We start from the raw sequence: 12,938 nt of genomic DNA on the forward strand, positions 1-12,938 counted from the left end.
CGATAGCCGCAGTACCAGTAGAAGTAGTACTACTAGTAGTAACAGCAGCAGTAGTAATAGTGACGACAGCAGTAGGACACGTAATGGCAGCAATAGCAGCAGTAGCAGTAGAAATAGTACTACTAGTAGTAACAGCAGCAGTAGTAATAGTGACGACAGCAGTAGGACACGTAATGGCAGCAATAGCAGCAGTAGCAGTAGAAATAGTACTACTAGTAGTAACAGCAGCAGTAGTAATAGTGACGACAGCAGTAGGACATGTAATGGCAGCGATAGCCGCAGTAGTAGTAGAAGTAGTACTACTAGTAGTAACAGCAGCGGTAGTAATAGTGACAACAGCAGTAGGACACGTAATGGCAACAATAGCCGCAGTACCAGTAGAAGTAGTACTACTAGTAGTAACAGCAGCAGTAGTAATAGTGACGACAGCAGTAGGACACGTAATGGCAGCGATAGCAGCAGTAGTAGTAGAAGTAGTACTACTAGTAGTAACAGCAGCGGTAGTAATAGTGACAACAGCAGTAGGACACGTAATGGCAGCGATAGCAGCAGTAGCAGTAGAAGTAGTACTACTAGTAGTAGCAGCAGCAGTAGTAATAGTAATGACAGCAGTAGTACAGGTAATGGCAGCAATAGCCGCAGTAACAGTAGAAGTAGTACTACTAGTAGTAACACCAGTGGTAGTAATAGTAATGACAGCAGTAGGACACGTAATGGCAGGGATAACTGTTGTAGCATAGTAGTCATAGTGATAACTGTTGTAGCATAGTAGTCATAGCCACAGAAGCAGTAGCAACAGTAGTAGTAATAGCAGCAGCAGAAGTAGTAGTACTAGTAGTAACAGCAGCGGTAGTAAAAGTAATGACAGCAGTAGTACACGTAATGGTAGCAATAGCAGCAGTAGCAGTAGTAGTGGTAGTATAGTAGTTATAATCACAGAAGCAAGAGCAGTAATAGCAGTAATTGCAGCCATAGCAGCAGTAGAAGTAGTACTACTAGTAGTAACAGCAGTAGTACTAGTAATGACAACAGTAGTACATGTAATTGCAGCAATAGCAACAGTAGCAGTAGAAGTAGTACTACTAGTAGTAATAGCAGCCGTAGTAATAGTAACGAAAGCAGTAGTACACGTAATGGCAACAATAGCAGCAGCAATAGTAGCAGTGGCAGCATAGCAGTCATAGTCACAGAAGCAGTAGCAGTAGTAACAGTAATAGCAGTAGCAGTAGAAGTAGTAGTATTACTACTAGTAGCAGTGATAGTAATAGTAACGACAGCAGTAGTATACATAATGGTAGCAATAACTGCTGTAGCATAGTAGTCATAACCACAGAAGCAGTAGCTATAGTAGTAGTAGTAATAGCAGCAGCCATGGAAATAGTAGTAATGCTAGTAGTAAAAGCAGCGGTAGTAAAAGGAACAATTGCAGTAGCGTAAGTAGTGGCAGCAGTAGATGTAGTACTACTAGCAGTAATAGCAGTGGAAGCAGCAATAGAAGTAGCATTAATACAGGCAGTAGTAGCTAGTAATAGCAGTAGCAGTAGAAGTAGTACTACTAGTAGTAGCAGCAGCAGTAGTAGCAGTGGTAGCATTGCAGTCATAGTCACAGAAGCAGTAGCAGTAGTAACAGTAATAGCAGTAGCAGTAGAAGTAGTAGTATTACTACTAGTAGCAGTGATAGTAATAGTAACGACAGCAGTAGTATACATAATGGTAGCAATAACTGCTGTAGCATAGTAGTCATAACCACAGAAGCAGTAGCTATAGTAGTAGTAGTAATAGCAGCAGCCATGGAAATAGTAGTAATGCTAGTAGTAAAAGCAGCGGTAGTAAAAGGAACAATTGCAGTAGCGTAAGTAGTGGCAGCAGTAGATGTAGTACTACTAGCAGTAATAGCAGTGGAAGCAGCAATAGAAGTAGCATTAATACAGGCAGTAGTAGCAGCAGGAGTGGAAGTAATACTAGTGACGGGAACAGAACAGCAGCAGCAGGAGAAACAGGAAGCGACAGTAGCAGCTGCAGTAACAATGCAGCTGCAGTAGACGCACCAGTAGAAATAGCATGAATGAGCAGGTACTCACCGTGAAGTGCATCTTAGGCACACTTAGGTTCTCAGTGTGGCACCGTATTAACTCACTCTAATATCGCCCACCTCTCAAAGGCTGCTCCAGGTAGAACCCCGGCCCTGGTGGTTGAAAGCCACTTCAGGTGCATATGTGCGTGCGCCCCACCACATCATGACCTAATGGCAAAGCAGAGGAGTAGAGATTTTGGCATGACTACACCCATGGAGGAGGAAGAGTGCTTTCTCTCTCTCTCTCTCCTCTTTGTCTCTGTTTTTCTCTGGTGAGTGCACATGCCCTCTGACAACTAAAAAAACGTCGCTCAATATATTAACCAGGAAAACGATGATAGGAACCAATCTGGAGATGACCCAGAAATTGGAATCAGCCGACAAGGATTCTTAGGTACTACTGTACTGTGCTCAGTGAGGTAAAGAAAAATATGCTCAGAATAAATAAAAAGACAAACGTTCTTGGCAGAGAGAAACTATAAAAAAATAGAAATTTGGGAACTAAAAAAAAATGCATGTCTGGAATGAAGTGCATACCATAATGGCAGGCACTCAGAAAACAGGTACCTACATGTGAGGGGTCAAAAAGTCTGTGCAAAATGATATAAAAAGGCACGGATTTCTCAGCAGATAGAGTAATGGTTACGTCGCTGGACTCTCACATGGTTGATCACGGTTTGAGTTCCAAACCTGGCAACTTCAAACATGCCAGGCACACGCACGCACCTGTGTGCGTGCGTGCCCAAAATCTTGAGAGGAGAATGGAGGAGAAGGGATTGCAGCATGGCCATCCCCCTGGGGGGTGATTTCTCACTTTCTGTCTCTCTCTGTCTTTTTGGTGAAAGCATATGCCCTGTAGCAAATATCTCTCATTAAAAAAAAAAAAGATTAAAAATGCATGGATTTCTACTTTTTGTGCCAAAATAAATTCATATTTTAATTTCATTTTTTATGAACTTTTTGAAGTTCTCTCATCTAATGAAAAGATCTAATTTTATCAGAATGAACTATAGTAGAATATAGTGTACTTTCAGACAAAACTAAGTTATTCGGACCTGATTGATTATGAAGGAGCCTGCCTTCTTTGTGAAGTGGCGTTCTTGCGGAGTCTTTATGGAGAAGCTCTTTGAGCAGTCGAACAAGGACTATATTGAGCTGTGCTTGCAGCCTGCTGCGGGCTGAGCAACTGGTCCTGATAGGAGTGGTGGGGGGGCTCTGTGATTTATCCACAAGTCCTTGGATTTTGGTTGCCCTGTGGCAGAGAGGAAGAACACAGACTTTGGAGAATTTTTGGTTTAAGTACCGACAGCGGCTTTTACTAACTCTGTGACCCTGGCCAGGATTTTTTATATTTTTGTGCCTAGGTTTTTGTTGTTTGTTTTAACCTATAAAGTAGATATTTTAAAAGTGTGCTTGTAGACTTATCCTGTGGATTTCTCATCAACATCTATTCCAGGTTGGGAACCAGCAGTTAGCATAATGGCTATGTCTCTGGACTCCCACGTAGTCACCCACGGTTCGCGTCCCGGACCCGGTGGCTTAAAACTCACGCCAGACGTCTCATAACAGCCGTCCCAGCACCCCAGCAGCAGCGACCACAGAGAAGTGCTGCCTCCATGTGGCTGGTGGGAGTAAGGGCCCACAAAGGGCACCTTTTCTTCTGTCTCTTCCGTCTCCAGGGCCTGCGAGATAACTGGAAACTGGCACTACTGATGGGTGCAAACCCAGCACCCTTTTAAAATAAGTTTTGCTATAATGTCAAAAGAATCATATCTAGAGGCTGAAAACAAGATTTTCAGGTGGTAATATTTAAACTGGCTTCATTTGCTTTGAAAATGGACTGGAAAATGCCACTTCAGAGCTCATAACCAACCCTCAGGGCTCCTCAAGGCTGAGAACATTGTCCTAACTCCCGACTCTGATCTGCAGACTTTGTGCACCTCTGCAGCCCGTTCTGTGGTTTCCTGAACCTTCCCTGGCTGTAGTGCAGCTCATTGGTAGACTCTTCTCACCAGCGCAGTTCTTTCTATTGCGGGCTCCTATGCGATGCATCAGGCACCTTTTCTTTCTTCCTTCCTTCCTTCCTTCCTTCCTTCCTTCCTTCCTTCCTTCCTTCCTTCCTTCCTTCTTTCTTTCCTTCTTTCTTTCTTTCTTTCTTTCTTTCTTTCTTTCTTTCTTTCTTTCTTTTTCTTTTTCTTTCTTTCTTCTTTGTTCTTTCTCTTCCTTTTTCTTTCTTTCTTCCTTCCTTTCTTTCTTTCTTTCCTTCTTTCTCTCTTTTTCTTTCTCTCCTCTTTCTTTCTCTTTCTTTTTCTTTTCCCTTTCTCTCTTTATTTCTCTTTCTCACTCTTTCTTTCCCTTCTTTCTCTCTCGCTTTTCTTTTTCTTTCTTTCTTTTAATGTTTAAGGTTTTTGCCATAGGGTGCATGAGAGACACAGAGATAGTGAGAGGGAAAGTGAAAAATCACCCCTGGGGGAGATGGCCACACTGCAATTTCTTCTCTTCCATTCTCCTCTTGGGACTTTGGGCACACATGTACATGTGCCTGGTATAATTTTCAAGCTGCCAGGTCCGGGACTCGAACCACTGTTGACCATGTGGGAGTTCAGAACCTTAACCACTATACCACCTGCTGGCCCAATGGGCACTTTCTTGAGCTCACATCTGAATATACTCCCAAGGCCCACTTTTGTCCTGCCACTCCCTCCTGGTTTGGCAAGTGCTTTTCTTTGATTTTCCCCTCTTAGACGAGGTCAGACCTATCTTTGGATCATTCTATTGGGATGACTCGGCACAACCTAATTATCTGTGTAATCTGTGCTCACTGACGTTCCCCTGGCACTGCGGTGGCTGAACCTTGTCTGCTTGCCCATGACTCTGTCTCCAGGGCTGAGAATAGAGCGGACAGTCAAGTAGGTGTGCAATGAGGGAACACCTACTAGCTTTTTTTCTCTTTTAGGTTTTGCTGTAGGACTCTGGTGCTCACCAGAGAGGTGGAGCATGGGGACGGCCACGCCACAATCTCTTCACCTCCATTCTCCTCTTGGGATTTACTGGGCATGAACGTACACACCTGGTGTGTTTTGCAAGGCACTGGGTCCGGGATTTGAACCATGCAATCAGCTATGTGGGATCCAACTACCTTACCATCACACTCCTGGCTGGGCTGCAACTATAAGCTTTTATCATTCTAGTTATTCTGCTTTTTCTTAAAAAAAAAATCATGATAGGGTACACGTGTGTGTGTGTGTGTGTGTGTGTGTGTGTGTGCGTGCGTGTAAAACAGAGAGCTATATATAGAGAGACGTATCCTCCAAGGGGCTTGGTCACACCGCGCTCCCTCTCTCTGGCCCTCCAGCCCACCAGGATCCTGGGCATGTGCGTACTTAGCGTATTTTCAGGCTGATCCACCAGGCAGGGGACTTGAACCACAGTCTGCATGTGGCCTCCAACTCCTTAGTCCAGTACACTACCAGCTGTAGCACAGAGGCTGGGTCTTGTGATTGTCTCAATTTCTCTGCATTCTCCGAAATCCTTTTTAGGAGGAGGTTAATGGTCCTCCTATAGGAAATGGAGACCAAACAAATCGTGTTCAGCTGAATTATTTTGCATTTTAAAGAAAACGATGTTTGCTAAGTTCAGATATCGTTTATACACAGTTTTCTTATTCAGGGTACCCCACGGTCTGGCCCTTTCGATTAGTTTAAGAGCAGCACCATGAAGTCCAGAAGAGACGAGCGAGGCACTGGCAGGGCTGTGTGAACGAGGACCACTCCATCTTGTGCATAGGCTCAGCTTCTGGAAAAGGAAAGACCCAGAACTCTTCCAGTGAGGCTCCAGTGCCAGAATGAACTGATGAGTACAGAATAAAACAGACACATCTTCAAGTGTTAAAAATTTTTAGAACACATTTTCCTACGAACATTGGGCTATTCCCAAATCAAGATATTCAAATTTGGTTATGGTAGGGCTGTTTGAATGCCCTCTGCTCCTTCATGTCACCCCGATTTTTCTTTCCTAAACATGACTTTTATTTGTTTTCCTTCATCAAAAGTCCCGATTTTTCCATGGAAACCACCCTGCGTACTTACACACGCTCCTTTCCTCTTTGCTTAAGTCAGGGAAGAATGCTCTCCCACACGCTGTCTAGTGAGGTGTATGGGGGTGCATGTATCGCAGGAGAGTGGAAACTGCAGATGGGAAAAGCCATGAGGTCGATCCCCGAAGTCCACCACAGAGTTGGCATGCACCTTTAATTCCACATGCATATCTACCTCTATTTAATTATTGACATATTTGTTTGCTTAGAGCAGTTTAGGTTTACAGGACAAGCAGGAAGCACCCCGTTCCCATGCTTCCTGCTTCCCTTCGATCTCTCTTGCTCACCTGCATTTGTGTAGTGCGTTTGTTACAACTGCAGGCCTTCTGCCACTCATCTCTGTCACTGAAAGTGCACAGTGTGCACCAGGGGTCAGGTTGGTGGCACATGCTGAGGCACTGGACCGATGTGCATGCCACACGTGCACCATGACAGAACCATTCAGTCTCACTGCCCTGAAAACCTCCCGTGCTCCATCTGTCACCCCTCCTTTGGCCCTGCCCCTGGCAGACATCATCGTGTTAATTTCCTAGTAGTTTTGCCTTTTCCAGAATGTCACGTAGTTGGAATCACAGAGTATGCAGTCATTTTGTTGGTTTGTTTGTTTTGCCACAGGGCACGTGTGCTTTGCTGTTGGAGAGAGAAGGAGAAAGACAGAGAGATGAGAAGTGAGAAATCACCCCCTGAGAGGACGGCCACACTTCAGTCCCTTTTCCTCTGTTCTCCTTTGGGATTTGGGGCACACGTACACATATGCCCGGTGTGATTTTCAAGCTGCCTTGTCTGAGACTCGAACCATAGTTGGTCATGTGGAAATCCAGTACCTTAACCACCATGATACCTGCTGGCCCCAATATGTAGCCTTTCCAGATTGGCTCTTTCACTTAGCGATATGCATTGTAGCGTCCACCGTGTCATTTTTTTTCATGGTTTGAGAGCTCCTTTCTTTTCAGCCCTGAATAACATCCCACTGTCTGGATGGGTCACAGCTTGCTCCTCCATTCACCTACTGAAGGATGTTTTGGTGGCTTCCAAGTTCTGTCAAGTGTGACTAAAGTTGCTATAAACCTTCATGTGCGGGTTTTTGTGTAAATGTTAAGTTTTCAGTTTCTTTGGGTAAATGTCATGATTGCTGGATTGTATGGTTGAGGAACACTTCATTTATAAGAAACTGTTAACCTGTGTTCCAAAGTGGTGGCACCATTTTCTATTCTCATCAGCAGTGAGCAAGAGTTCCTGTTGTTCCACGTTCTTGTCTGCACTTGGTATTGTCAGGGTTCTGGATTTTGGCCATTTTAGGTGTGTAGTGCATTTTGTTGTGTTAACGTGCCTTTCTCTAATCACATACAATGTGGAGCTGCTGTTCATATGTTTATTTGCCTTCTGTGTACCTTCTTTGGTGAAATGTCTGTTCAGATCTCCTGCTCATTTTCTTATTGTAGAGTTTTAAGAGTTCTTTGCATCTTTTGAATACAAGTCTTTCATCAGCTCTGACAGAACTAGATAACGTGTATGGAAAATGAAATTAAAGTATGAGTTTATTTTGGGGAAAACATTTTTGAATTCCATGCCTAGTTTTTTTTTTTTTCCCCCCATGAACTTTTTGAGGATTCTAATATTTATTCTGCAAATATTTTCTCCGAGTCTGTGGCTTGTCTTTTCAATTTTTAAACAGAACCCTTTGCATAATAGAAGTTTTTCATTTCAATCAAGTTCAACTTCTTACCATTTCTTTTTTTCATGGATCATAGTTCTGGTTTTCTAAAAATAACATTTCCAAACCCAAGGTCATCTGGATTTTTCCTGTTATTTTCTAAGAATTTTATGCTTGCTGTTCATATTAAGGTCTATGCTCTATCTTGAGGTCATGTTTTGAAAGCTACGAGGTCTGTTTAGGTTTATTTCTTTCCTCCATGTGTATGTCTAGGTGTTCCAGCACCATTTGTTGAAAAGATTACCTTTTCTCAGTCGAATTGTATTTGTTCTTTTGAAAACAATCAGTTATGGGGGCTAGCAGGTGGCATGGTGATTAAGGCATTGGACTTCCACTTGACCAACTGTGATTTGAGTCCTGGACTGGAGTCTTAAAAATCATACCTGGCTGGGACCAGCAGTTAGCGTAATGGCTATGTCATTGAACTCCCATGTAGCCGACTGCAGTTCAAGTCCCGGACTCAGTGACTTAAACTCATACCAGGCACATGTGCATGCATACCCAAGATCCTGAGAGGAGAGTGGAAGAGAAGGGATTGCGGCATGGCCATCCTCCCTGGGGGATGATTTCTCGCTTTCTGTCTCTCTGTCTCTCTCTCTCTTTCTGGCGAGCGCATGTGCCCTATAGCAAAAACCTCTACAAAGAAAAAAAAAAAAAAAGCCTGGGCCGACACTGGGCTCTTGCCACTGCCCCATGGATCCATTTGCCCTTCGTGTTGTCAAACTATACTCTCTTGATGACTGCAGCCGTATTGTGAGTTCCCAAGTCAGGCGTGCTGGTCCGACCTTGAGCACTCTGTTTCCGTCTGACATGACTTCTGTCTCCCCAGCTCCACTGTCAGCTCCGTGAGGACAAAGCACTGTCTCCTTTCCCCCTGAACCTCTGCCACCCGCTCCCCTGCACCGGACACATGCTGGCTGAGCAACCCCCAACCCATGAGCCTGGTCCCCAAGCCCCAAAATCACGCCACTTCTCTGCGTCAGCAGTGGGGCCTGCTAGAACTTGACTCGTGGTTTCTGCTCCCTACCCTGATCAAGCATCTCTACATAGCCAGAGGAGGGAGCAGGCACTACTGAACATCGGCCGAGGAGCCAGTCGGCGCTCAGAGCTGGTGATAGTGGTGACAGTAGTGACGGTGGTTCTTGTCGTGGCAACTTCTCACTCGGTTTGCCTCCTCCTCCATAGCAGGACAGACACTTCTCCAGGAATGCTGTAAAGGATCGTGGCTGAGAGACACCTGAGGAATTTCTCATCAATTTTTCTTTTTTTGGAGAGGTTTTTGCTATAGGGCACGTGCTCGCCAGAAAGACAGAGAGAGACAGAGAGATAGAAAGTGAGAAATCACCCCCCGGGGGGATGGCCATGCCACAATCTTTTCTCCTCCATTCTCCTCTTGGGATCTTGGGCATGCATGCACATATGCCAGGGGTGAGTTTAAGCCACCGGGTCCGGGACTCAAACCTGGGTTGACTACATGGGAGTCCAGTGACATAGTCATTAAGGTAACTGCTGGTCCCTTTCTTATCCATTTTTATTTTACTATTTTTTTAATTTAAGATCTTAAATTCTGTTTTTCTTTTTTGTTTTGTTTTGTTTTTGCCATAGGGTACATGTGTTCATCAAAAAGAGATAGAGAAGAAGAAAATGAGAATTCACCCCCTGGGGGGATGGCCACCTACAATCCCTTCTCCGTTCTCCTCTCAGGAGTTTGGACATGCATGCACACAGGTCCAGCATGATTCTCAAGCCATCAGGTTCAGGACTCGAACCTAGGTCAGCCGTGTGGAAGTCCAGTGTTTGACCACCATGCCACCTGCTGGCCACTAAATTATTATTATTTGGAGAGTTTCTTTTCCTTTTTCTTTTTATTTATTTATTTATTTATTTAATTTTTTTGTGTGATAGGGTGCGTGCCCTTGCCAGACAGACAGAGAGAGACAGAGAGACCGAAAGTGAGAAATCACCCCCTGGGGGGATGGCCACGCCACAATCCATTCTCCTCCATTCTCCTCCTGGGATCTTGGGCACGCACGCACACGCACCCAGTATGAGTTTAAGCCACCGGGTCCGGGATTCGAACTGTGATCAATTATATGGAAGTTCAGCGACATAGTCACTATCTATTGCTCCCTAAATTATTCACATCATATATCCACTAGTAGAACCAGTTTGTGAAAGCTTTATACAATCTACTTCTAGTCCCAAGTTCCAGGTAGAAACCCAGGCCTACTCGCAGTGGGAAGAGCAGCACCCACATGCGTCCCTAGGGTGAAGCAGGGATTTCGAGTCTGCTCTGAAGGCAGCACCTGACACAGTTACAAGTTAGTTCTCATCTGCAGAGTTAGACGTGGGTGCATGAGAGGGAGTCTGACAGGGAGGGCTGCCCTGAGAGCCCAACTCCTCAGGGCAGGGAATTATTTGTTTAGGAAAAAAAGTCCTTACTGAGCTGCTGGGACCAGGAGGGGAGTGCAGAGCTGGCTGGGGCAGTGCTCAGTCCTCTGGGTTAAGAACTGAAAAGGCACTGAGAAAGCTAAGGGGGAAACGGAGAGGAGAGAAGTCTTCAGCAACATGCAAGCACAAGGTGGGAGATGGCTGAGGGTCTTGGAAGGGCAGGGCTGTCTAATGTTGAATTTGAAATGGTTTTAAATCCTTTTAATCACCTAAATATCTAAGTCTCTTCCCCACATAAATGTGTGTGTGCACGTGTGAGTGCATGCACGTATATTATATGTACATGTTCCTGCATATGAATGCACGTGTGAGTGCATGCATGTATATTATGTGTACATGTTCCTGCATATGAATGCACGTGTGAACGTATGCATGTAGAACGTGTGTGCCTGTTTCTGCATGTATGTGTGCATGTGCACAAGTGTGTGTTGATGAAATGAAAACAAGCCTAAGTTCTTCCAGAAGATCGATGGAATGGAGCACAAACACAGAGAAGCAAAAACTGGGAAATAGTTGCCCCGCCTGGAAGTGAGGTACAGTTTGCAAAGAGGTTTGCAAAGATTTTCAGAAGGTTGTGGATTTCCCACAGATCAGGGACGAGGAGGCCGAATTGACTCTGTCGTGGATGTCAAGGGGCAACAGAGGCTGACCGTGGACGAGGCTCCCTGTGAACACGGTCCTGGACGCGTGGATGTTGCTAGAGATTGTGGGGCATTTAAAAGGCGGATACACACATCCCATCTGCAAGGACCACAAAGCACACCGGGCTTGGTGGGTGTCTGCCTCTTCTCGTCAGCGACTAACGCCACCCTGCTAACTCCTAGACCTAGTGCCCTCCCAAACAGCCGGCGACGGCAACTTCATCAGCTCTCCCCTTACTTTTGCTGGCCTTTCCCTGGGGCTGGCACAGGAGCTGGGAGGGCCTGCAGGAAGGGCTGTTATACATTCTCTTATAAAAATGTTTACCTCGTGGCGATGAAATGGCAGGGCTAGATAAAACTTTGTTTGTGTCGTGCGAGTGAGGGGCGGACAGCTGGCTCGGGTGGAGCTGCCAGCCACCCTGGATTATTCTTGGAAGATCATTAGATCACTGCTCTGGCATGAGGAATTTAGATATTTTTTATGTAAGTTTCAGCACTTCGAGAAAATAAAATCACAAAATAAAGTTTTTTTTTTTTGTTGTTGTTGTTGTTGTTTTTTCTGTGCACTTGCCAGAGAGAGAGTGAGAGGAAGCACCTCCCTGGGGCAGCGGGGAGGGAGACGGCCATGCTGCAATCCCTTCTCCATTCTCCTCTCCGGATCTGGGGCATGCATAAGCTTGCATTCAGCATATTTTTCAAGCTGGTGGGTCCAGGCCTCCAACCACACACTCAGCCATTAGGATTCAGCTGCCTTAAGCCCCGTGCCCTCTGTCTGACTCCAAAAGATTCTTCAGAATTCAAGTGTGTGTCCTACCAGTCTTCTGGGAGTTTCACATAAAGAGGTGATAGTTTATGGACCCAAGTAGCAAAGGCGTTGGAGATTTAAAACTCAGCTAACTTCAAGTGAGCACATTTACCCCTCCAACCAACAAAGGAGGGGCTGAAGGAAGAGTTTGTATCAGGGGCCTCAAGAGAGACGTTTTGTGTTTCCTTTCTGTCCCAGGGTTTCTCTGGACTCCAGTTTCAAGTTTGCCCACCCAGGTGTGTCCTAGGAAACCCTGTGTGTAGACCAAGAGGAACAGCATGGCGTTTCCCAGGAAGAGAAGACGAGGGGACAGCTCATCCACAGTAGCGTAGAAGGTGGTGGTAGGTAGCAGGCCTAACTTGTATTTGTCATCTCCAAACCCCATTCAAGCACCATCCCTGTTAGTCTCCTGACTGCTCTGTGAGCTATGAGCCAAGAATACAACTCCCTTTAGCAGGGATGAGCCACAGCCCAGTGCTTCATACTTGCCAGAAGCTTCGCCCAGCCGTGCCATGACAAAGCCACTTCTTAAAAGTCTTCTGATGCCAGCAGCTCAGAAGTCACATCCTCCATGCCCGCAGGAGTGAGAGCCAAGCCAGTGGTGGGTGGCCCGAGCTGCTGAGGGGATGGGGCATGGCGGGGAGCTAGGCCCTCTCCCCTGTGTTCATGGGCAGGTGGTGACAATGGGCGCCTGGTTGCCGATCTCCTAGTTTCAGTAAACTTCATGCTTAATGAAAAATAACGTGACAATTACTTTAAAAACACACTCAGGCTCGGGGAACCAGCAGTTGGTGTAATGGCTATGTTGCTGGACTCCCATGTAGTTGAACAAAGTTCGAGTCCTGGACCCGGTGAGTTTAAGTCACGCCGGGCATGTGTGCGTGAGTGCCCAAGATCCCAAGAGGAGAATGGAGGGGAAGGGATTGCAGTGTGGCCATCCTCCCTGGGGGATGATTTCTTGCTTTCTGTCTCTCCGTCTCTCTCTGTCTGTCTGGTGAGCGCACGCACCCTATAGCAAAAGCCTCTCAACAAACAAAAAACACCCAAAACACGTGCAGGCTACCAAGGTGTAGTTTTAAGTGATATTTGCTCCACAGGATGGGCTGTTTTCCCACCCCACGGCTGGGTGGTGGCTGTCAGGGCAGGGTGGGTCGCCA

General features: G+C 45.8%; 1 protein-coding gene across 1 annotated transcript in view; it reads left to right on the forward strand.

Annotated features, from left to right (window-relative positions):
* LOC106733285 (uncharacterized protein DDB_G0271670-like) overlaps positions 1 to 12,938 on the forward strand; it is a 57,969-nt gene that overhangs the window by 2,860 nt on the left and 42,171 nt on the right. Inside the window, exon 2 of the mRNA XM_014582166.1 lies at positions 7 to 620. Within this exon, the coding sequence (XP_014437652.1) occupies positions 7 to 620 (614 nt within the window). The remainder of the gene's footprint in view (positions 1 to 6; positions 621 to 12,938) is intronic.

Source organism: Tupaia chinensis, unplaced genomic scaffold (assembly GCF_000334495.1).
Source record: "Tupaia chinensis unplaced genomic scaffold, TupChi_1.0 Scaffold142716_1, whole genome shotgun sequence".
Taxonomy (NCBI): Eukaryota; Metazoa; Chordata; class Mammalia; order Scandentia; family Tupaiidae; genus Tupaia; species Tupaia belangeri.